Consider the following 23,375-nt stretch of genomic DNA (forward strand, 5'->3'; position numbering starts at 1 on the left):
TTTTTTTTTTTTTTTGTAGAGTAATGGTAAAATAGTGTACTTCAGTCACAATCAATGGGGGAAAAAAGCTTTGGTGACCTCCCTCAGCTGAAATAAACAGAAATGGGAGCCCAGTTAACCTCAGTGCAGCTTGGAGAAGAGACCACTTGAACTATGTGCGTCTGGGCTCCGGGAACTGCACCTGTGTAAAGGCTAAGACAAGAGATCAGGTGGAAAGCAGAAGAGCAGCTGAACTTAGTGTGCTATGTAGAATCTGTCAGAAAGTGAGACTTTAAAACAGTGGCCATTATGCCTATAGTCACAGTGTAGAGAAGATGAGGCAGGACGAATTCCAAGATGCATTCCAGCCTCGTCTGGGTTGTCATGTATGATCCTGTCTCATCAAACGCTCTGAAGTCCAAAGAAATGAGTCACATGAGGGTAGAGAAGGCCCTAGAACAGACTACAGGAACTGGAATGTACCTCTGGAGCTAGACCAGAGCTGCTGGCATCCTTCCATATAGTTGGCCTTCGCTCTCTCTACATGGGTATGTTTCTACACTGAGCCCAGCTGAGTGATTAGAGAGGCGTCTCAAAGGCCTATCACTCTCTGTTTGGCCTTTGAAGAGGGGACTCTCTAGATTGTGCAAAGTACACGATTTAGTTTTTAACTTTGATTTTCCAGGAAAAAGTCCAGTTAGGGTGATAGTAAGTGCCACTGAGGTCAGAAGAAAGCAAGCTGGGCACCGTGTTAATCCACAGTTACTGAGATGTACCTGCTTGTTTTTTGTGTGTACCTCAGCTGATGAATAACCTAATCTTAAATTTGGGGTTATAGTCTTTTCATTTAAGAGAAGACTACAGATCATAGCTTCCTTCAGAGGGAACAGGCTTAAGAGAAAGTGTGCATGGCAACAAGGTGAGGAGTTTGCAAAGTGTTCACCTATTACAAAAGACAGCCCATGGTACAGTACCAGTCAGGTAACCCTTGGAGGAGGGCTTGCTTCTGTAGCCAAATTTTTGGAATTTCCAAGAGAAATTTTATGTGTACATTTCCAGTGTTTATATGTTAGCAACAAATATATATATATATTTCCTTCAAGATCACAACAGCAACAAAACATCAACAACAAAGCCCCGATGGCCTATCTGTTCTTAGGATCAAAGGGTAGAAAAAAGGTAAAACTGGGAATTAGGGAGCGCAACTAGTATGCCACAGTTGCTCTGCTTGCTGTAAGGAGCACAGCCTCAGCACATCTGTTTGAATGCAACCTATGGTCAGGCTGAGAAAAGCTCTTGGCTTTCAGGTTTTTCCTATGAGGAACAGAGATTGGAGTCAGCTTTCAAGCTTCCACCTTTTTTTTTTTTTTTTTTAGCTCAAACTCACAAAAGGGATCAGGTAAGAATCATGGTTGAGCTTCCTGTTGGGCCTGCTTGTATGGCCTCTTTCAATGCCTCCTTCAGAGCCTGGCTCACACTCAGAGCTTTGCTAAGAGGTTAAGAAGCTTTAAAAAACAGCAAGAAAGGTTGTTCTGTTAATATTTCAAACCGACACTGTCTTGGTATACCTTGCTATTTCTTCCTCTGCCAGTAGTTGTGTAATTTTGACAGACTGCATCATATAAGGAGAAATGATCCAGACTATGAGTAAAGTTGCAACAGGGCTTTAGTGTCTTGAAAAGGACATAATAGCAATGTTAGTCCTAGAAAATAAATTATTTTCCCTGTGAAAGTCAACATAACCCTGCCTATGTATTAGCATGGGCTCTTCTCTCTGTAAGTAAATTAGGGTATATTTCTGAGCTGTTGAGCATTCTGCAGTGTCTTTTTGTTTGTTTTATAATAATCAGGTAATATCCGCCTTTTTTGTTATTATAAAATATGTTACTTTCTTGAGCCAAATTTTTGTTGTTGTTGTTGTTATCAAAAATCAGTTAAAAAAAAAAAAAACAAGCTTGCCTATAAGGAGGGAGCCCTATGTGCTAGAGGCGGAGTGCTGGGAACTGTGGGATGGAAGGACGTTGGGGATGGTGCTGTGCATGGAAAAACCTGAGCTTCCTTGCCATCCCACACAGAGGCCATTTCCCTGACTGCCAGTGACTTCTCCCAACATGTTCACTCTGACAAGGTTATTCCTTTCTTGACTCCTTACTGACTGGCCCTTTCCTGTAGACTAGTGAACACACGGGCTGTCCCAGCCTAAACTAAAGTAGACCATTTCTCCCTGTTCCTGATCCAAGGAGAATAGTCTGGGTGTCTGAGTTGAGGCTTCTGTCTAGTTTGGAGTCTGACAAGGAATTCCGAGCTCCATAATAAAAAATATGATGACTCTAGTTAGAGAAGAGGGCACTGGAGACAAGGCAGCACCTGTAGGAAATAATAAATTGAACCTGGTTTTCTCGGGATTTTGTAAAAACAAAACAACAAAAAAGCAAAACAAAAATGATGTCCTATCTTAATAGTTTTTTTCTCTTCCTACTTCTAGCAAACCTTTATATAAAAATAATCTTTAAAAATGAAATGCGTAGCCAGGCACAGTAGCACACACCTTTAAACCCAGCACTCAGGAGGCAGAGGCAGGTGGATCTCTGTGAGTTCAACCCTGGCATGATCTACAAAGCAAGTCCAGGAGAGCCAAGGCTGTCAACAGAGAAACTGTCTTGAAAAACCAAAAATAAATAAATAAATATTAAGTGCTTATTACATAGGTAGATATTAAGTAAATAAAGGTTTGAAGGTTTTGGTCCTAAGAAAATCTGTCTAGCTCATTGTTTTCACTGTTTTGCAGAACAAAATTAGACTGATGCCGAAGCAGTTTAGTGTGCTGGAAAGGCCTGGATTCTAGTTTCAACTGGAACCATTGTTCTGCATGGACAGTCCCAGCAAATGATGAGCCCTTCATCTTCTCCCCTCTAATAAACAAGGTCATAATGATGGCACTCTGAACACATCCTTGTTGTGAGTCAGAGGAGAGAACTTCAAAAAGCACATATGTTTCCTACTGAAGATCCATGGCCGTTTCTAAGCAGTAAACACCACTGCTATCTTCCTGTAAATATAGGCTTCCTTAAAACACTTAGGAAGATATTGACTAATGAACGGTGAATTCTTTTAAAGCCAAACTTATCTCAGAAGAGATTTCGTCACTTCTTTTGTGACTTTTTGGATGCTTTGGAAAATACCTGGAATACCATGCTGGAAAATTGAGAAATGGCTTTGCCTAGTGACTTAGGGCCAAGTGAGAGAAGATGTCCCAACTCTAGTTTGTTCTGAAGGAGTGACCTTCAGAGAGGAGAAGTACTGCTTCCAAACTAACACCTGTATTGACTGTGTCTGTTACTGTACTTTGTAGATAACTGTGAGTAAAGATTTTTGCATGCTTATAAACTGCTTACAGTGCAAAGAAAACAATTTTGGCTCAAGACAGGCATGAAAGGAGGTTAGAAGCTTTTACTAGAAGACAGAGCAGGAACACTAAACTAGAAATCAGAAAAAGATTTGAAGGACAGAAGACTAGCAAAGAATTAGAAGTCTGCAGAAGAAAGTCTGGTCTATGAGGACAGGAAGGAGTACTTACTGAGTAGCATTTTGTGAGGGGATGAAGCTGAAGCTACCTGTAGAAAGGGAGGGAAGGAGAATATAACTCAAGAATAATTTGAACGCTATAAAGATAATTAGGAGTAAGTAGAGAAAGCCTGACATAGAATGTTAGTCACTGACTTTCTGGGACAGTGCATTGGTATCTCAACATCTCAAGGCATGGAACTGTGTACGTTCCCATTTAGAAGTGTGTGAAAATAAAAGGTGACCAGCCAGTCTTCTCACCACTTCCCTTGTTATATAGACAGTGGAAATTACAGTAGAAATGTGTGCATAATGAATTTTCTATATGAAATCAACCTGCCTGTGGTTTTTGTTTTGGAGACAGAGTCTCAGTTTGTAGCTGTGGCTCTCCTGGAACTCATTATGTAGAGCAGACTAGCCTTGAACTCACAGAGATCTGCTTCCTATGTGCTGGGATTAAAGACATATGCCACTATGCCTGGGTTGCCTGTGTTTTGTACTCTGACAGTATTTGCCTCACAGCTGTGTCATTGCCACTCTTTGCTACTCTCTTCTCTCTTAAGTTGAATATCATCTTAGTTTTAAACTTTAGTGTGTTAATCATCAATGTTTTGATTACTGACTTCACTGCCTCCCCTCACATTAAATAGTACTCCCATTTTGTGTGTAGTACATACATACACAAAAAGATAACAGAGGACACAATTTCATTGTGCATTTTAGGAAGATAAATTAATGAGTTTTTCTTTCCTGTTTAAAATCTGTATTGCTTTTTTATGCTGTTGAATTGTAAAGGGCAGAGTCAGCATTCCAGATATTCAGTGTGTGCCTGTTATTTTGAAGCTATGATTTGACAGGTTTCATAGGCATGGGCTTTCAAATAGCAACATTGAAAATTAAGTGGAGCTGGGCATGGTGGGTCATTGCAGGGCATGGTGGTGCCTGCCTGCAATCCCAGCACTTGTGGAAGCAAAGACAGGTGGATCTTCATGAGTTCGAGGTCAGCCTGGTCTATAAAAGGGAGTAGAGCACAGCCAAGAGTTCACAGAGAAACCCTGTCTCAAACCCACCTTTCTCCCCAAATTAAATGGAAATTATTAATGGAAAATTCACACAATGGTTTTTAAGCCCAAAGATATTGACTCTGGACATATTTGACTAGTCAGTGATTGGTTTCTACTTTTTTTTTTTTTTTTATAAATCCAGTGAATTAAGTTCATCATAAAAATAAATTGCATTTGTTGACGAATTGTTAAAGTGCCTTGAATTTTAGCTTCAAAACACATGTAATATGAGTCTTATATGCTTTGAAACACTGCTAGGTAGAGTTTTTCAGATGCCTTCCGTGGTAGACTCCTGTCATACGTCCAGTGCACATCCCATTTTTCTTTCTAAGTGAGGATTGATCATCTTACCCCATGTCCGCTTTCTTGTTTATCTTCTTTAGGTGTATGGATTTCATTATGTTTATCATATCTTGTAGGTCTATATAAGCGAGTATATACCATGTTTGTCTTTCTCCTTCTGGGATACTTCACTCAGAATGATCTTTTCTAAATCCCACCAGTTGCCTGCAAATTTCATGATTTCCTTGTTTTTGATTGCTGAGTAGTATTCCATTGTCTAAAAAAACCCACAATTTCTGTATCCATTCCTCCGTTGATGGACATCTGGGTTGTTTCCAGGTTCTGGCTATTACAAATAAAGCTGCTACAAACATGGTTGAGCAAATGTCCTTATTGTGTACTTGAGCAAATTTTGGGTATATACCTAGCAGTGGTATAGCTGGGTCTTGAGAAAGCACTATTCCTAACTGTCTGAGAAAGCACCAGATTGACTTCCAAAGTGGTTGTACCAGTTTACATTCCCACCAGCAATGGAGGAGGGTTCCCCTTTCTCCACACCTCTCCAGCATGTAGACTCTACCTATCAGTGTTTCAAAACAGGTACTAAGATTCATAACCAAACCTTCGGTAGAAGGGGAGTTAGTATGATGTGGAAAGAATAGGAGCTCCACAAGGACCAAATATATCTGGGCACAGGGGTCTTTTCTGAGACTGACACTCCACCAAGGACCATGTATGTATATAACCTAGAACCTTTGCTTGGATGAAGCCCATGGTAGCTCAGTAACCAATTGGTTTCGTATAGTAAGGGACTATTTCTGACAGGAACTCAGTGGCAGGCTCTTTGACCTCCTCCCCCCCCCCCCAAGGGAGGAGGAGTCCTGCTAGGCCACAGAGGAGGACTTTGCAGCCAGTCCTGAAGATACCTTATAAAACAGGGTCAGATGAAAGGGGAGGAGGTCTTCCCCAATCAGTGGACTTGGAAAGGGGCAGGGAGGAGATGAGAGAGGGAGGGTGAGATTGGGAGGGAATAAGGGAATGGGATACAGGTGGAATACAGAGTTAATAAAATGTAACTAATAATAAAAAAATAAAATTAAATTTAAAAAATAATAAAAATAAATAAAAAATAAAAAAACACATGTAATAATTTAAAACGTGTGGCACCTAATAAGATTATAGATTTCTTATTAGCTTTGTATCCACTATTTTATTCTTATGCTATTTTTTTTTCCCAAACAGATTTAAGAAGAAAGTACTTCCACAATTGCCGCAGATGAAGATTCACTGATAAATCAATCAGGATTTTTGGCTTGTACTCCAAAGAAAAGGTAACTGACTATTTTGATATAGCATAGCTGAATGAATACATTGCTTCCAGTTGTAATAGAATTTGAGTAATGTTAAGTATCTGTGAGGAATCTTAGGTTTTAAGTCTAACTTTAAGACATGAAGTTCTTAGTGTTAGGTGACAGTGAATAGAAGTAGTACAGTGGTCCTGTTGGGTATTTTCTTCTTAGCTAAAAAGCAACTGAACATACAGACATTTGTTCAAGCTTCAGGAATTTGTTTGTTTGGTTTTTTTGGTTATTTTGAGAAAGTGTTTCCATGGCTATCCTGTAACTCACTATGTAGACCAGGCTTGCCTGGAACCCATCTACCTTTGCCTCCTAAGTGCTGGGATTAAAGCCATATGCCACCACCAGCTGGTCCGTTTCAGGAATTCTTTAGTGACAGGATTCCCAGCTCTCTACTATAGTCTGCCACTCTTTCCAAAGGTTGTTGTCCAGTATGTAAGCCCTCATAGTTTTTTCCCCATGTCCAACATCACCAGCTTGAGCCTTCCCTCCCCATACAGTGTGGAACAGCAGTCCTGCAGTCTTTCGGGGAGAGCAATCGCAGTCAGTGTAGCCTCTCACTACACTGTGCAGTCAGTATTGAGGACAGTATAGCTAAGTGTCGCAGAATTTGAAGAAAGGTAAGAATTCCTACAAGAGCATAAGTTTTTTATGACATCCATTTATGGTGTATCTCTCTGTGTGTCACTCTGTCTTGTGTTTGTGTGTACACATGGATGCACATGTTGGTCAGAGGACAGCTTGTAGGACTTGCTTCTCTCCTATCATATGGGTCTGTGGAGTTAACTCAGGATGTCAAGATTTATGGCAAATGCCTTTACCTAATGAACCATCTCTCTGAACCACCTGGAAGAGTTAGATTAGTGGTAAGATATGACCCTTCTATCTACCCTTAAAGGAAATGGGGGGGGGGGGAGGTTAGTTATAAGTTAAAATTCAGTTTATGCTGAGTCATTGAAGAACCAACTGAACAGAATTCGGGCAGGAAGAACTTAAGAAATTTCAAACTCATAAATAGCATATACTTAGGCAACAAATGCATGCTCGAGTCAGACTCTAAGTAAGTGTAGCAAAACTGGGAAACATATTGTACAGTATGCACATTCATCTGCAAAGATAACACTTTCACTATTACCAAAGTGTAAGCTTCAGGAATGTGGCAGTTTTGTATTTAAAAGAACAGGAGCTAGTCAGCTATGAAACCTATGCTCTATAAAATACACCCATTAATATTCTAGTTCTATGCTGAAGGACCAGATGTGCAGTGGTATTGTCAGTGATTATCATTAGAGTCATCGTAATGTTTGATATTCATTGTGAAATATTGGACAGGTAACAAAAGAGGGGACAGGGCTTTTCCAGTATGGTTGGTGGCCACTGGTAGTAGTGGGGTCCAAGAAGGAAAAAAAATGTTGAAAAAATACCAAAGAATCTCCTTAATGCAGAGTCATTTACTGGAATCTTCTGTGTGCAAAGAGATTATCTGTTGGAGAACAAATAGAATAGGTAGTAGTTTCTGTGGACTATATGACATATATGCTTGAGTACTGTACTGAGGGAAGCATTATATGATACTGTAGGAAAGTCTTGTACTATGCCAGGAAGTAAACAAAACGATACGGAAAGAAGCATCACACACTCAGAAGTGTAGGAACAGAAAGCAGAGTCAAGTGGGCCAGATGGGACTGCGAGGATGTGGCAAGCCCAGGACCAGTTTCAAGTGGCAGCCTCTTTATGTGCAGGCCCTTCCTCAGGTAGTGCTTACAGAGCCCAATTTACACCAGAGATAACTTGATAATCTTAAGGAATACAAAATTCTCTTATTCTCATTTTTAACCAGTAAATACAAGTTACATGTATTTGTTATACACAGTATATTGCTTTGAAATGCATACATTGAAATGATTAAATAGTAAATGTTGTCACACATGGTTAATCTTCCTTTTATATTGAGAATATTTAAGATCTACTGTCTTAGCAGTTTCTTATCTGTTTCTCTGTCTCTTTGTCTTCCTGTCTCTCTGTTTCTTCTTTTGTTTTAAAGGTAGGTCCTTGGGGTTGCGGATTTAGTGGTAGAGCACTTGTCTAGCAAGCGCAAGGTCCTCAGCTCCGAAGAGAGAAAATAAAGACAGGGCTTCACTCTGTCGCTTTTGCTGGCCTGTTGTAGACCAGGCTGCCCCCGAGTGTCGGAACTGAAAGTTTGTACCACTGTGCCCCCTTGTCATCAATTTTCAGGTATATATCATCTATAAACCCTGCCTTAGAGAATCGTTTTCTTGAACGTATTCTCATTTGGCCAAGGGTTTGTATTCTTTGACCTAAATTGCTCCTAAATTCTGGTATCTGGAAATCACCATCTGTTTGTTAAGTTCAACATTCTTTAGGTTCCAGAAATAAGCGAGACATTAACTCTGACTTGCTTTCTTCTATACCTGCATTACTGCGCTACCATGTGGCAGCGAATATTCTCATTTGACAGGGGACAGAATCAACTAGCAGATACATCTCTGGACATGTCTGAGGGAGTCTATACCCAGATTTAATGAGTGGGAAGGCCCATCCAGAATATAGGCCATAGCATCCAAAGGGCAGACGTCCTAGGCTAAATCAGAAGGAGAAAACAAACTGGCTGCCAGGGTCTATCTCTCTGCTTCTTGAATAGATTCTGTGAGACCAGTAACTTCAGGAGATTGCCTCCATTTCTTCCCATTTCAGTGGCCTATATCTCTGAAACCATACCACACCACACCATATCACACCACGCCACGCCACGCCATGCCACGCCACGCCACACCAAACCAAACCAAACAAGCCTTTCCTTCCTTACATTAGGCTTTTGTGTGTATGTGTGTGTGCATGTGTATGTGCATGTGTCACAGCAACAGACAAATAACTATAATACAGAATAGTGGTACTAGGGGGTGAAAGAAGTGCACTTGTTGCTATGGTAACCCTGACCATATGGTTTGTAGGTCTTTGGTCCTGGCTTGCAGGAGGAAATGTCAGAAGAATCTTCAACTGGGCTGAAAAAGCTATAGAATGATGTAACCAGAGATCAATGGGACATTTTGGTGGGAGCTTGGAAGACCAAAATACTGAGAAAAATGCAGACAAGTGGAAGTTTCATGAACTCAGAAAGGAACAAGGACCCTGGGTAGAACTGAACTAGAGGCTTTTCATGTTATATTATGGCAAAGAATCAGACTTTATTTTGTTTGTGCACTGAGAACTTGTATGAGACTAGCCTGAAAAGTAATGGAATAATTTGTTTGGCAGAGAAAATTTAAGACAAGATAACATTCAGTTTGTGCTCAGTACTTAATCCAGATTTACAGTGAGAGAGAACAACAGGTGAAACAGAATGATGAAAATACTACCGTTTGGCAAGGAAAAGAGTGTGCGCCAGTTCATAGCTAAAGCCCAGGCCATTTAAAAATAGCTGTCATTATTAAAGAGAATCATACCATTAAAGAGAAACCTGGTACCTGCACTGGAACAATAGGAAAATGCCTGGAGGGTGGGACCACTCATTGGAGGCTCCATCTCACAAAAATGTAAATTCATTTGAAGGAGACAACCTAGACTGAGAATGCTGCAACGGATCCTCTGTGCAAAGCAACCCTCCAGGGATGTGTCTTCCAGGGTCAGCCTGGGAAGGCTGAGGCAGCTCTGCTTCGGTGTGGCCAGCTCCATCCTAAGCTGGCAGCAGAACTTGGTAGTGCCACCCATGTGGTACTGGTTTTGCAAGCATGAAAGGTATAAGATTTGAGGGGATCTCTAAGCCATAGTTTTAGAGAGATGTTGAGGTAGGCAGTATGTGGCCCAGTTGACTTTAAGAAGTCAACTGCAAGAAGACCCTGAGAGTCTACTGCATGAAACTTTGAAGAAGACCACCAAATTTCAGATGTCAGAACCATGGGATATCCACCAAATCAAGCTCTAGGCATGGGCTGGAGCTGCTCTAAGAGAGAGGGTCCCTGCTACCAACAACAAAACTGCAAGGGAAGGGCTGCCCATCTCACCGCATCATCCCAGATGCTGGACTGGAGTAAGGGCAAGGTTTGCTGTTTTCCCGTTTGGGCTTTAGTTTTGCTAAGGAATATGGTGATTTTATTTTAAATGTTTTTGAGAAACATCTACCTTGTTTCTTTAATGGCCACACTATACTTAGCTTTCATTGGAAAAGAAATGATAGAAGACAGCAAGCATAGGAAATATAGTATTTCTTGTATTAGATGGTGACTGTTTAGAAAGAATATAGGGCAGGGTCAGGAGGATGTTGAGTGCTACTAAGAGGCGGGGCTTGACATTTTAAATGGCAGTGAGTAAGGTAGGACTCTGAGAAGGTGACACTTGGCCTTTAGTGCTGAAAGAGTAAGCTGTTGAGCTCTGTTGGGGATAACACAGCTGATGGAAAGAAGGAAGGCAGAAGCATGCACAGACTGTCTAAGAAAGAGAAGAGGCAGCTCTGAGTGAGCATGTGGGAGAAAGTGGTAGTGCATAAAATCAGGCAGGTAAAAAAAATGTCTGTGACCTTAAAGCCCATTGAATGGGCTTTAGCTTTTATCTAAGAGAAGTACAGGACAAATGTCAGCTTTCTGTTAATAGAACCACAGGGGCCACAGTAGATAGTAAGATAGACTATAGATAGTAAGGTAAAAGCAGTGGGACTATTTGTACAGTGGCAGTTCTAATAGCTTAGGCCAAAAGACAACAGTGCATTAGATCTCCAAAAAGGATAAGGGATATAATCTATACCATAAGGCATTCCTCAGTGATTTGTGAAGCATTAATGGCTAATATAAGAAAATAAAACTATTGAAGTCAATCTAAATTATGCTGTGAAATTCTGCTGTGTGCCAATAGCTCACTACTTCCATTGTAGAACTAGCAGAGAAGTAGTATACAGTGTGGATCCATTAAATGAAGTGATAATTTTTACATTGAGTATGCTGTTGAGGAATGATTGGAAATTTTGTCACACCGCTCAGAATAGTACACAATTTAAAACTTATAAATTTCTTATTTCTGTAATTTTCCATTTATTTTCAGATGGAAATTGACTGTTAGTAATCGAATGCATATAAAGTGAAACTGGACCAGAGGGAACTACTATTATTTACCCTAAGAGGAACAAAATTCTGATACATACTCCACGTATATATCTTGAAAACTTGTGCTAGAGGAAGAAAGCCAGGCACTCAATGTATGTAATACTGTATGGCTCCATTCACAGAAGATATCTCAGATAGGCACATCTACAGAGGTAGGATTTCTTAGGGATCAGAGGAAGCTCAGAAAATGTCATTATGAGTTTGGGGTTTCCTTGGGGTGGTAAAATGTTGTTGAACATTATGACATTTGTTGTACCACACTATGAATTTAATAAAATGCCTTTAGTTGTACATTTTTAAATGGTTAAAATGGTGATTTTATGTTTACCGCAATCCCAAATAAATAAAAAATAAGTAAGTAAATAAATAAATAAATGGATGAATAGATGAATGAATAAATGAATGATGATAGTAGGATTGGGAAGATGGTCTACTTGGTAAAGCAGGGGCCTCAGTATCCCCAGTAAACATGCAGAAAGCCAGCTGAAGCCCTGGGCCTGTGATCTAGTGCTGGGGTACAGATGGGTAGATTCTAGGGGTTTGCTGGCTAGGAGATCGTAGCTGCAACGGTGAGCTCCAGGTTCAGGGAGAAACTTTGACTCAGAAAAACCCAGGGAACAGTGATAGAATAAGAAAACTGATATCAGTCTGTGGCCTTCCAGGTACACAGACCCGAATACACTACATGTACACACACAGAGACACAATAGAATGAAAAATGTATAAGGAAATTAAGAGATAATGGTGTTTCCCAGGTATGGTGGCACACGCCTGTAATCTCAGCATTCTGGGAGGCAGAAGCAGGCAGAGCTCTTTGAGTTCGAGGCCAGCCTAGTCTATAAAGCAAGTCCAGGACAGCCAAGACTACACAAATAAAAAAAGATAATGGTGTTTACAAAAATATTTTTTTATTGAAGATTTATTTATCTTATGTAGATTAGTGCTGTATCTTCATATATACCCGCATGCCAGAAGAGGGCATCAGATCCCAGTATAGATGGTTATGAGCCACCATATGGTTGCTGGGAATTGAACTCAGGACCTCTCCAAGAGCAGATGGTTCTCTTAACTGCTGAGCCATCTCTCTAGCCCCTTTACAAAAAACTTTCATGCCTGAATAGTATGTTCTGGACACAGTAGTTGGCTTAGCTAGAGGAGAGTTTGCAAAGAGGAGTGGGTGAGGAGGTTAGAAAGTCTGGATTGGGTAGTGAGGGACACTGCCGAGCCAGGGTGTTCAGCCAGTTCATTAGCTGGAAAGCATTTGGGGTAGAAGGGAGAAGGGGACTGAAGGAAATGGTCTTTGGGAACAGTACAAGTTAAAAGCCCTGTCTTGGGCAGAAGAAAGGGCTTCTGATTGTAGGAAACCATGCTATTGCTGATCCCTGGAGGCAGCTTTGTGACCATTCCCCAAAGCCTCAAATTTAGTTTCTCCTTTTATAAAATAGCTTTTGGAAGGGGCCTGGTTATAAAAGTATTGTTTAAAATATGAATAGTATATGAAATCCCTTTAAGGGCAAGGAATTAGAGCTTGTTACCCTGTTTGGGCAAGTCTAGAGTTACCCGGACTGTTCTAAGTATGAAGACTTAGACTTGTTGCTTCCCACCTTCCACAGGCCTGGAGTCCTCTAGGCGGCCTGTCTGTGCATGGGTGTGTCTCCATCACCTTTCACCACTGTACCCATATGGTATTATTTTGCTTGTTGCTTTAAAATTTTTGTCTTGGTTCTCTTTCCGTTTCTTCCTGTTGGACTGCAATGTCACATGCTGTACTTTTATTTCTAAAAGCAACAACAAAATAGTTGAAACATAAATATCCCAGTCCTTTTGGAAAGAGGACAAGGAGTTGAGTTAGAATGGCCTATGATTATAATTCTAGCATGTTTGAGGTGAAAGCAGGGACGTCAGAAATGCAAGGGCAGCTTTGATAACATAGTGAGTTTAAGGCTAACCTGGGCAACATGAGGTCCTATTTGAAAAACAAGAACCAAAAAACAAAAGAATATGAGGGATCATAAAACATAAAGTTATCAACGTTTATTAATCACTACATGTCAGCTTTAAGCATGTTTTTAAAGATTATTTTTACTATTTTTTGTATGTAACTGTTTTACCTGTATGTATTTCTGTGTACCACATGTATGCAGTATCTTAGGAGGCTATGAGAAGGTATCAAATCCCTTGGAAATGGAGTTACTGATAGTTGTGAACCACCGTGTAGCCCCTGTGGAAGAGCAGAAAGCTCTTACCCTCTAAGCCTTCCTTCAGGTTGTAAGCCTGTTAACTCATTGGCTCCTGGCGGCTATCAGATGATGTAGACCAGTGAATGGTTCTCAACCTATAGGTATCAACCCCTGTTTACAGAAGTTGCATAAGATCATCAGAAAAGATAGATGTTTACATCACGAATCATAACAGTAGCAAAGTTGCAGTTATGAAGAAGTAACCAAGTAATTTTATGATTGGGGCCAGCACAACATGAGGAATTGGGTCACACGTTAGGAAGGTTGAGAATCTGCTGTGGACACCATGCACTCCTCCTGTCCCTAGTGAGGCAGTGGCAGAGATGAGCTCCAGGACTGGCCTTCCCATAGAGCCTTTTCAACAGAAGTCAATCATGAATTTTTTTTGTGAAATTTCCCAAATTTAAATGTTGGCCTTGTGGATGCTGCTCAGACACTATTGAATTACCCATTTACAATGTGCAGTTTGATGTCTTGTTTTGTTTGTCTTGTGCCACCATCACCTATGTCTAGCTGCACAGTGTTTCCAGCGTCTCTGAAGGATACTCTGTCCATCTTAAGCTATGTTCCTTGTACCCCCTTCTTCAGGCTTCTGGATCCATGGATTTGCTTGCTTTGCATAATTCATATATGAATCATCCAGATAATAATAATAATAACGGTGATTATGGATATGTTAGCATCTGTTGCTGTGGCAGATACCTCAGAAAAACAGTTTAAACAGAGGAAAGATTTATTTTGGCTCATGATTACAGAGGAAGTTTTTTTGTTTTGTTTTGTTTTTATTTGTTTGTCTTTTGAGACTGGGTTTCTCTTTGTCCAGGCTATCCTAGACTCACTTTGTAGACCAGGTTGGTCTGAGATTTACAGAGATCTGTCTGCCTCTGCCTCCCAGAGTGCTGGGATTGTAGGGGTGAGCCACCATGCCTGGCTCAGAGTTTTTTTATGGGTCAATGTGTAGAGCCTGCATTGCTATAGAACATTATGATGGCTGGAGGGCACCGAAGAGCAAAACTGCCCACCTTATGGAATCTAGGGAGTGGGACAGAGAAAAGTTGTACCTTCCCAGGGCACTACCACATCATAACCCACTCCTACAAACTTTAGTTTTCATCTTTTCCCATTGAGCTGTTCCTTAGTGGCCCTCCGGGAACGCTGAAGACTGGACCAAGCATTTAGCACGTAATTCTAAGTAGGTCCCTAAGGTCCCTAAGGGTAGGGTACTTCCTACCACTCATGCATGGAATTCTTTTGTGTGAATCTTTTTCTTTCTTTCTTTCTTTCTTTTTTTTTTTAGTACAGCCATCCTAGTAGGTACAGTCTCTGTTAATATATTTTCAATTACTTTTAATTTTGTCTGTGTGTATATCTTTATGTGTGGAATGCAGGTGTGTCTGTACTCTGCCATTTTTATAATTGTTACATATACAAGTGCCTCAGCAGATGAACTATATTGACAAAAAGAAAAACAAAAATAAGAAACAAACAACAAAAGCCCAGGGTAAAAATCCTTTCTGTGAGCTGGGTAATGGCAGCACACACCTTTAATCTCAGCATTCTGGAGGCAGAGGCAGGCAGATCTCTGAGGTTAGCCTGGTCCATAGAATGAGTTCCTGGATTCCCCAGGTAATACAGAGAAATCCTGCCTTAAAAAGCAAAACAAAAGAAAACAAAACAACAAAAACCCCAAAACAGTACAACAGTGGCTGCATTATCTTTTTACTTTCTTCAAGATGTATTTGATCATACGAACTTACTTTTAATGAAGTACACAGTATCTGTTTGGTTCTCTCCAAGAAATATTTGTGGGATTCTAGCACATTTACGATTTCTCCCAGTGTCACAGAAACCATTTGAACGATGCTCGTGTGAGGAATGTTTGTGTTCTAGAGAGAGGCAAGAAGGTTTGGAAATAATAAAAGGCATGTTTTTCATCAAGAATGTAAACTTGTACAACCACTTTGGAAATCAATCTGGCACTTTCTCAGAAAATTAAGAATAGTGTTACCTCAAGATCCAGCTATAACACTTCTGGGCATGTACCCAAAAGATGCCCCACCATTCAATAAAGATATTTGCTCAACTAAAAAAAAAAAAAAAAAAAGAATTTTCAGTTCCCCTTTTCTGTTCTTACAGTTCTTCATGTAAGGGATGAGATTGAAAGAATTAAAGTCTCCAGGTTTTTTTTTTTTTTTTTTTTTCATCAAAAGAGAATCTGAGTTATAAAATAGGAAGGTCTGAATATATGCTCTCAGCTACTGATGATGACATTTAAAACTGAATGGCCCCTCCTGTCCCCTACTTTCGCTCCCCTCCCCTTTCTTCTAATGCTTTCACTTCTCTCCCCTCTTTTCTCTCCTTCCTCTCCTGTAGCCCTGGCTTCACAGAGATCCACCTGCCTCTGCCTCCTGAGTGCTGGGATTAAAAGTGTACACTACCATATCTGGCCTGTAGCTTTGCTTTTCATATGAGAATTTGTGTGTGTGTGTGTGTGTGTGTGTGTGTGTGTGTGTGTGTGTGCACTTAGCAGAAAAAAATAGGGAACCACAGTCATGGATAGTTCTTCAAACACATACTAGTGACATATACTTAAAATTGCAAATCTGAAGTCCTTTTCCTTCTCATAAGGCGAAATTTACTACTCAAAAGGAGAAAAGGGAATGAAAGTTTTGTTTAACAGTTTGGTTTTTTTTGAAGCAAGAAAATCCAGATAAGTTACTGGATCAAGGTACAAGGGAAAAATGGAAAGCCAGGGTGGCATGCTTTCTGATGGCTTGGCTTAACACCTGGCCCTTGCTAAGGAAAGAGGGAAGAAACATTTGTGCTATTTTGTCTGTCTTGCACTGAAACACCTGGACTGTTTTTCTTTAAGAGTTCAGCTCCAACGGGCTTGGGGACCAGCTCACATATTATAGTTTGAGAAAGTGAGTTCCAGGTTCCAAATGACCCCCTTATATGGAAATGCAAGCTTTCCAACCCTGGGACATTGATACACTGGTCACATTGCTGCTTTGATTTCAGAGCACGTGCTGTTGACCCCTTGAAGTTCTGTGACTTAGCGGCAGAGACAACTTCCCATGTGCTTAGTGAGAAGGATCAGGACAGAGTTTATAAAAGAAAAGAAACTTCAGGACAAACTTCATTGGCTGGTAGAGTGTTAACCGGGTGTGGGTGGGTTGGTATATTTTAGATGGTGTGACCTGTGTGTACAAAGAAAGCACCAGAGGGCTGGAGGTGGGAGCCCTAGGAAGCTGTGGAGGCACTGCCTTGGCCTGGGATATGGAATTCTGACAGGAAGGAACTGAATCCATAGAAGTGGTGGAGCTGAAGCACGGCAGTCTGTAGAGACCCTTGAATGCTATAAGTTTTTGTTTCTTTCTGTAGTCTATGGGGGAGTCCCTCAAAATGTGAGAGCTAGGACTGATGTTAAATAAATGTCTTCAGCAAAACCACCTACAAATACAATGTGGACAGGATAAAATTGGGGTTTACCACATGACAGATGTGGTGCTGGCAAGAGTAGCAGCTGTATGGTTTGCACTGATGATTTCTTAGTGCTTCTTCTAAAATGCATCTTTTTCTTTCCCTCTATAATTGAAGAAACAAATACAAGAGAGGCTGGGTGATTTCCCCAGAGCCATGCGGATAGAAGGTGGTAGTGCTCTTAACTCCTTGGCTTTTTAGAAGGCAGATTTGCAAGTCAGTTCAGGGAAAGCTTTGTCAGTACAAAAGTGACATAGGGAATTGTTTCTAACAGTGTGTTAACCTCTGCTTTTTGCTGCATAGGAGGCAGTACACTAAAACTCCATGCAGTAGGCCTCATTTTATTGCTAATGTTGTGCCTGTTTTCTATTTTGTTTTTATTACTTAAACTCTGCTTAATTTTTTAATTTCTCAACCTAAAGACTTCAAAGATTTCAAATCAAATTTATCATTATACTTCAGGTAGCTATTAAACATCTAGAAATATTTGGGTATTATCAATTATATTTTATGAATTACCTGTATGCTATAATTTATAAATTGTGGGTTTAAATTTTTCTCTACTTTTAAGCAGTTAGCTCTAACTGATGACTGTTTCGGTGATATAATTAATATACCACTACACACACACAAATGCACACACACACACAGACGCAAATGCATGCGCGTGGACAGAAAAGATTAAACCAAATAAAGGCTTTGAACTGAGTAGTAAGCAGTGCATTTTGTAGAATGAATATGTATATAGGTTAAATCTTCAGAAAGATAATTATCTTTAGGTCCTCACTGTTGTAACATTCTTATTATTTCTAATTCTGCACTTGATTGTCAGCAAATTCTGGCTACTGAGCTGGTGAATTCAGTTTATTCACCATTCTTTTTCTACTAGAATACTGATATGTTCATGATAAGCTGCACGATATGTCAGTAGAGAGAATAGTTAAGGAAGGGCCTAAGAGATCCCTCATATAGAGCAGAGCCCAGAAAACAGAAGAAAGAGAGGTATGGCCAGATGAACAAGAGAGGGTATAACCAAGGCTCTACAAATTTTAGTGGAATTAAAAAAAAAAAAAAAAAAAAAAGAGCCTACATATTCCTAATTCAGCAAATCTGATTTTGAAGTTGATAATAGAGAATATCTGTAACTAACCCTATAATTTACACGCATTAATGTACTTAAGTTACTGGTTTCCAGGTTTATTAAAACGTTGTATTGGGACTACTGGTTTTCCCCCAAACAAAAATGCTTGTGTAGGCTCTAGAATCTTAAGAATGTTTTTTTGTTGTTGTTGTTTTGGTTTTCCAAGACAGGTTTTCTCTGTGTAGCCTTACTTTGTCCTGGACTCAATTTGTAGACTGGCCTTGAACTCATAGAAATCCACCTGTCTCTGCTTCCCTGAGTGCTGGTATCCACTCTTATTTTTAAACTGCATACATTCTGATTGTATGAGCAGCTTTTAACATAGGCATTTTGATAAATGCTTAATTGTTAATTTTTTCATATGTTCTGTGAAGTTGCTTTTTTTATGCAGATGCCTCCTAGGATGCCTAATATATAGTAAGCAATCAGGAACGGCTTATTAAATTATAACTTCCTTATTCAAATATTATAAAATAGCATTTAAAGTATAGAGAAGTACTGAAGTATTGATTCTGTACAAGACACACTTGCATATCATGACAATATATTAAATGTATGTAAGTTATATGGGCCATTTTTTTATAGTTTGGGAGGGGGCATAGAGAGTGGAATATTTAGAAACAAGCTCGTTAGTTTCTTTCCTGACAGGAAAAACTAAATATTTGGATTTGTTTTATTATTGTTCACAAACAATGTTCTTTGTAGAAGGAATACTTTAAAAAGCTTGCCAACATTTGAATAGCAGATGCACTTTCTTACTCTCTGAATTTTTTCCGTTTTGCTTCCATTGGTAACTCTTCAAACTACTAATTAGGAGACCTAAATTAACTGTAAATAATACCAGAATCTCTTTTCTATAAAGCATTAGGACTTTTGATGGGTGGTAAAGACAAAGAGGACGTGGCCAGGAAATGCCAGGAACTGCTTGTCTCTACATCCTCTTTAATTTGGTTGTAAATGTCATTGATATGCAATGCTACAGATACTCTTGCATTCAGGACTGGGTTGTTTAGTTTGATTCAAGTCACATTATTTAAGCTTGGTACTAAGTGCTTTCAAAGGATCTTTTCCTGTAGTCCTAAGAAGGCTGGCATGATCTGTGTTTTACACATTAAGAAACTGACATACTGGGAAACTAGGTAACTTGCCCAAGGATGGTTGCATATTTGTGAATGGAAGAGCTACTATCAAGCCAGCAACAAGAAGACTGGCTTTGGAGTCCCACCTCCCTTTTCTTGTTAGTTTTGTTTTGTTTGTTTTTTGAGGCGTTCTCTCTATTATGAAGCTCTGGCTGCTGGGAGCTCATTATGTAGACCAGGCTAGTTTTGAACTCACAGTGATCCACATGCCACTGTTTCTCCAGTGGGGGGATTAAAGGCATGTGCCACCACACTTAACTTTTTTGCCAGTTATAAATAACACAACTTTGTGTACAGCTGTGATTTTTAATAACTGTTATGATGCTGAGATTCAGTATATCATTTTAACTTCTTTCTGTTTTATTATACTAGCTAAAAACTTTGTAAACAAAAGAATTATCAAGTAGAATTCAAACTGACATATTGCTCTTCATTGGGTGAAAGTTGTATTATCATTGTGAAGGCGGAAGAATCAAGCAGAGTTTAAGGAAGTGAGACAATACTTCATGTTTGCCATTTGTCCTTTATTTTCATTCTCACTCTATACTTCCAGCAATCAGAATATCTGTACTCAACATATACAAGCTCCTTGTGCTATCCAAATGGTTTTCTGTGGTTTTGCTATCTCAAAGGTTATGCTTCTAAGTTTTAACTGAGCAGTCCCAAGGACCGGTAGAATTCAAATTTTAATTTATCTTAAATGAAAGATAACAAAACTCAGAGTAATAAATAAATTGTATATATTGTATCTTGGGAAACATTTATGCATATGTTTCAGTGATTCAGGATTAATGAAAAATTTGAAAATTTGCATTGGAGACACATAAACGATGTCAATTTGTAATGGTAATGTGTGTTTTAACCTTGCATTTTGCTCACTGATAGTCATATAGGAAGTTAAAACATACAGAAATTCATTTTTAAATTTAAAAATCTTCCAGTCATCTCAATCAGTTTTTATTACATCCATCCCTTGGTATTCCAGACCCTCCCATACCCAAATTAATGCTCAAGACCCTTATGTAAAATGGCACATAACCCACACACATCTTTCTATATACATCAAATCATTTCTGCACAATACTCGCATAAAATGTAAATTCTGTGTAAATAGTTGTTCCATTGTATTTAGGGAAATTAAAAAAAATATTTACATGTAAAATATAAAAAGTCTATTTCCAACCTTCAGTTAGTTGAAAGAGTAGGTATAGAGCCTGAGGGTTCATGGAGCAACTGCCCCTTTTTGGACTTATTTGTGTGCAATCCAGGGGGTGGGGAGCTACACATTAATTTCTAAATGTGCCTAACAAACATTGTGTTTATGCTTTATTTATTTAAGACAAGTTATTGTGTATCCCACCCTTGTCTGCACTACTGTGTTGCAGATACTCTTTCTTCAGCCACCCAAGTAACTGGGGACTGTGGGTACTTACCACCACACCCAGTTTAAGATTTTAAACGTGTATCTAAATCACATCCTTTCACTGAGTCCTGATTTTAATATATTATGGAAATATTCCTTAGTCACTTTTGCTTTCATTTTAAAGGTTTTTGTAAGTTAGGCATTTCTTCAACCAGAGAAGTTGGTCACACCTGTCTTTAAACTAGAGATTTGTGATTAAAAAAAGCAAACAAATAATAACAACAGCAAGTACAGAAAGCACACTTCCTCCTCACCTACCTAGAAAGCACCTGTAAACCAGAGCCGTGAACAGCTTAGAAAAGTGCTGCTTCCTGCCATGTTAAACATCATGCTTACATTCAGTTTTGTCTCCAGTTTTCACATTATTTGTGATAACAGAATAATGGGAACATTTACTAAAGGTTCCTTGTGGTCCACTACTATGAATACTATAGTTGTTTGGTGATTCCCAGGCCATCACTTAAGCAAAAGTTGTGTATGTGCATATTGGGGCAGGGGTAAGTTTATGTGTTAGTGCCTAATTTGGTGATCAAATCTGACCAACCAGTGTCAGATTTTGTATGTTACCTAAGCCACGGGCTCTCTCTCATCCGATCCTAGGAAAGACGGCCATAAACAACAATTCAAGTTAAAAGTGATAGACTCATTTTTTGTGGGCCACCGTCTTGCTGTCAAGTTCCCGGGACACACAGTGTGACCTTCAGTTGTGGGCACGGAGGTACACGTGCACGGCTCCCCGTGCAGTGGGGGCTCGAGGCAGACACCTGGGCGGCATTTCCACACCTGCCCCTGGCTCCTTAGTTGCCGGGCGTCCGCACAGTGGCGGCTTCCCATTCATGCTCCAGCTACTGTGCAGCCGCCCGCGAGCTCAGAGAGGAGTGCCGGTGCCGGAGGCTCGGGAGGGAGGGCCTCGGCGACGCCGCCGTCGCTGCGCCGGGGCCGACCGGCCGGCTCTTCCATAGGTGGCTGCGTTTCCGACTTCGCCCTGGCTCCACTCCGGGGGCTTGACGTGCAAACTTCGCCGGAGCGAGCAGAGAGGGAGGGACCGGCGAGGGGGAGGAGGCGACAGGAGGCGCCTCCGCTTAAGGGAGCCGGCCGGGCGCCGCCGCTCGGACGGACTCGCGGACGGAAGGAAGGAGCGGGGCTGCCGGCCGGCCGGGCCGGGATGCGAGCGGCCGCAGGGTGGGCAGCGGCGGGCGGGGGCGCGGGCGGGCTGAGGCCGCGGCGGGTCGGCCCTGGGTGCCGGCCTCCCGAGGCGGGCCGGGCCGGGCAGCCAGCGCCGCAGTGGCGGCCGCAGCCGGCGCCCTGCGAGGGCCGCGGGAGGCGAAAGCGAAAGCCAGCGGCGCCGCGGACTTTGCGCCCGGGCGGGGGCGGCGGCGGGGCCCGGGGGGGCCGGGGACTGTCAGCACCACCGGCCTGCGGGCCGCGCACGCCGCCGGAACTCTGCGGCGCCTCCTTAAAAGCGGCCCCGCGCCACTCTTTTCCCCCTTTTTGTTACATTGTAGGAGCGGAAAGAATGTCGGAGCGGGCCGCGGATGACGTCAGGGGGGAGCCGCGCCGCGCGGCGGGCGGAGCAGCGGCCGCCCGGCAGCAGCAGCAGCAGCCACAGCCTCTGCAGCCCCAGCGGCAGCACCCGCCGCTGCGGCGCCCGCGGCCGGAGGACGGCGGCCCCGGGGCCGCCACCACTTCGGCCGGCGCCATGGCGACGGTGGGGGAGCGCAGGCCCCTGCCCAGTCCTGAAGCGATGCTGGGACAGTCGTGGAATCTGTGGGTGGAAGCTTCCAAACTTCCTGGGAAGGATGGTGAGTGTCCACGCCTCCCCGCTCCCCACGCCCCCTGCCTCCCCTTTTCTCCAGCCCCGCTCCCCTCCCCCGCGCCGTGTCCTGCGACCCGCCCCCTCGGGGGTCAGAGATGCTATCGTTCGCTGGGTTGTGGAACGCGGAGGTGCCCACACCTACCCTGTGCGTGCGTGAGCGTGCGTCACACTCCTGGTCACTGACCTGCCTCTCCCCTCCTCCTGTGTGTGTATATCTCCTAGGGACCGAATTGGATGAAAGTTTCAAGGAGTTTGGGAAAAACCGCGAAGTCATGGGGCTCTGTCGGGAAGGTGAGTCCAGCCCCCCTGGTGGAGTTTGTACCCAACCATGGGGAAGTTTTCTTGTTGCTTCAGCCCACCTTCCCTGCTTGCCACATTGAGGATGCTCCTGAAGTGGTTGGAAGAGGGCGGGCAGAGCATTTGGAAAAAGTTGGTTTCTAGGAGCTCTGTTAAAGGCAGCGACCCGGATCCCCTCTGGAAACCTGGGTGCAGCCAGAACAGCGCTTCAAAGTGATGTGCATAGGAAATTGGCAGGGAATTTAACCTAGATCCCTTTAGTTGTCATGGAAAACACCGGGGGAGGAAACAGCCTTCTAAGCATTGGAAAGTAGTTCCACACACCTCTGAGGGTGCTGTAGAGAAGAAACCTTGACCAACACAGGTTTTCTTAAAGCAACGAGGGTCAATCTTGAACTTCATCATCATCATTATTTTGGGTTTTTTGAGACAGGGTTTCTCTGTGTAGCCTTGGCTGTCTTGGAACATTCTTTGT

At 41.7% G+C, this 23,375-nt stretch overlaps 2 protein-coding genes across 3 annotated transcripts in view; one reads left to right on the forward strand and one right to left on the reverse strand.

The window, feature by feature from the left end:
- LOC129670520 (cadherin-related family member 3-like) overlaps nt 1-8,685 on the reverse strand; it is a 68,439-nt gene extending 59,754 nt beyond the window's left edge. The window contains exon 1 of the mRNA XM_055599029.1: nt 8,680-8,685. Coding sequence (XP_055455004.1) covers nt 8,680-8,685 — 6 coding nt within the window. The remainder of the gene's footprint in view (nt 1-8,679) is intronic.
- The window catches only part of Atxn7 (ataxin 7), a 122,005-nt gene continuing 104,770 nt past the window's right edge, over nt 6,141-23,375 (forward strand). Inside the window, exons 1-3 of one of the 2 annotated variants that reach the window (XM_055599127.1) lie at nt 6,141-6,220; nt 22,293-22,589; nt 22,826-22,894. In XM_055599127.1, the coding sequence (XP_055455102.1) occupies nt 22,304-22,589; nt 22,826-22,894 (355 nt within the window). In that variant the 5' untranslated portion in view covers nt 6,141-6,220; nt 22,293-22,303. Of the gene's footprint in view, nt 6,221-21,882; nt 21,970-22,292; nt 22,590-22,825; nt 22,895-23,375 lie in introns of those variants that run through there. The other variant, XM_055599126.1, reaches the window with a different exon arrangement.

This window comes from Psammomys obesus, unplaced genomic scaffold (assembly GCF_907164565.1).
Source record: "Psammomys obesus unplaced genomic scaffold, mPsaObe1.curated_primary_1811, whole genome shotgun sequence".
Lineage (NCBI taxonomy): Eukaryota > Metazoa > Chordata > Mammalia > Rodentia > Muridae > Psammomys > Psammomys obesus.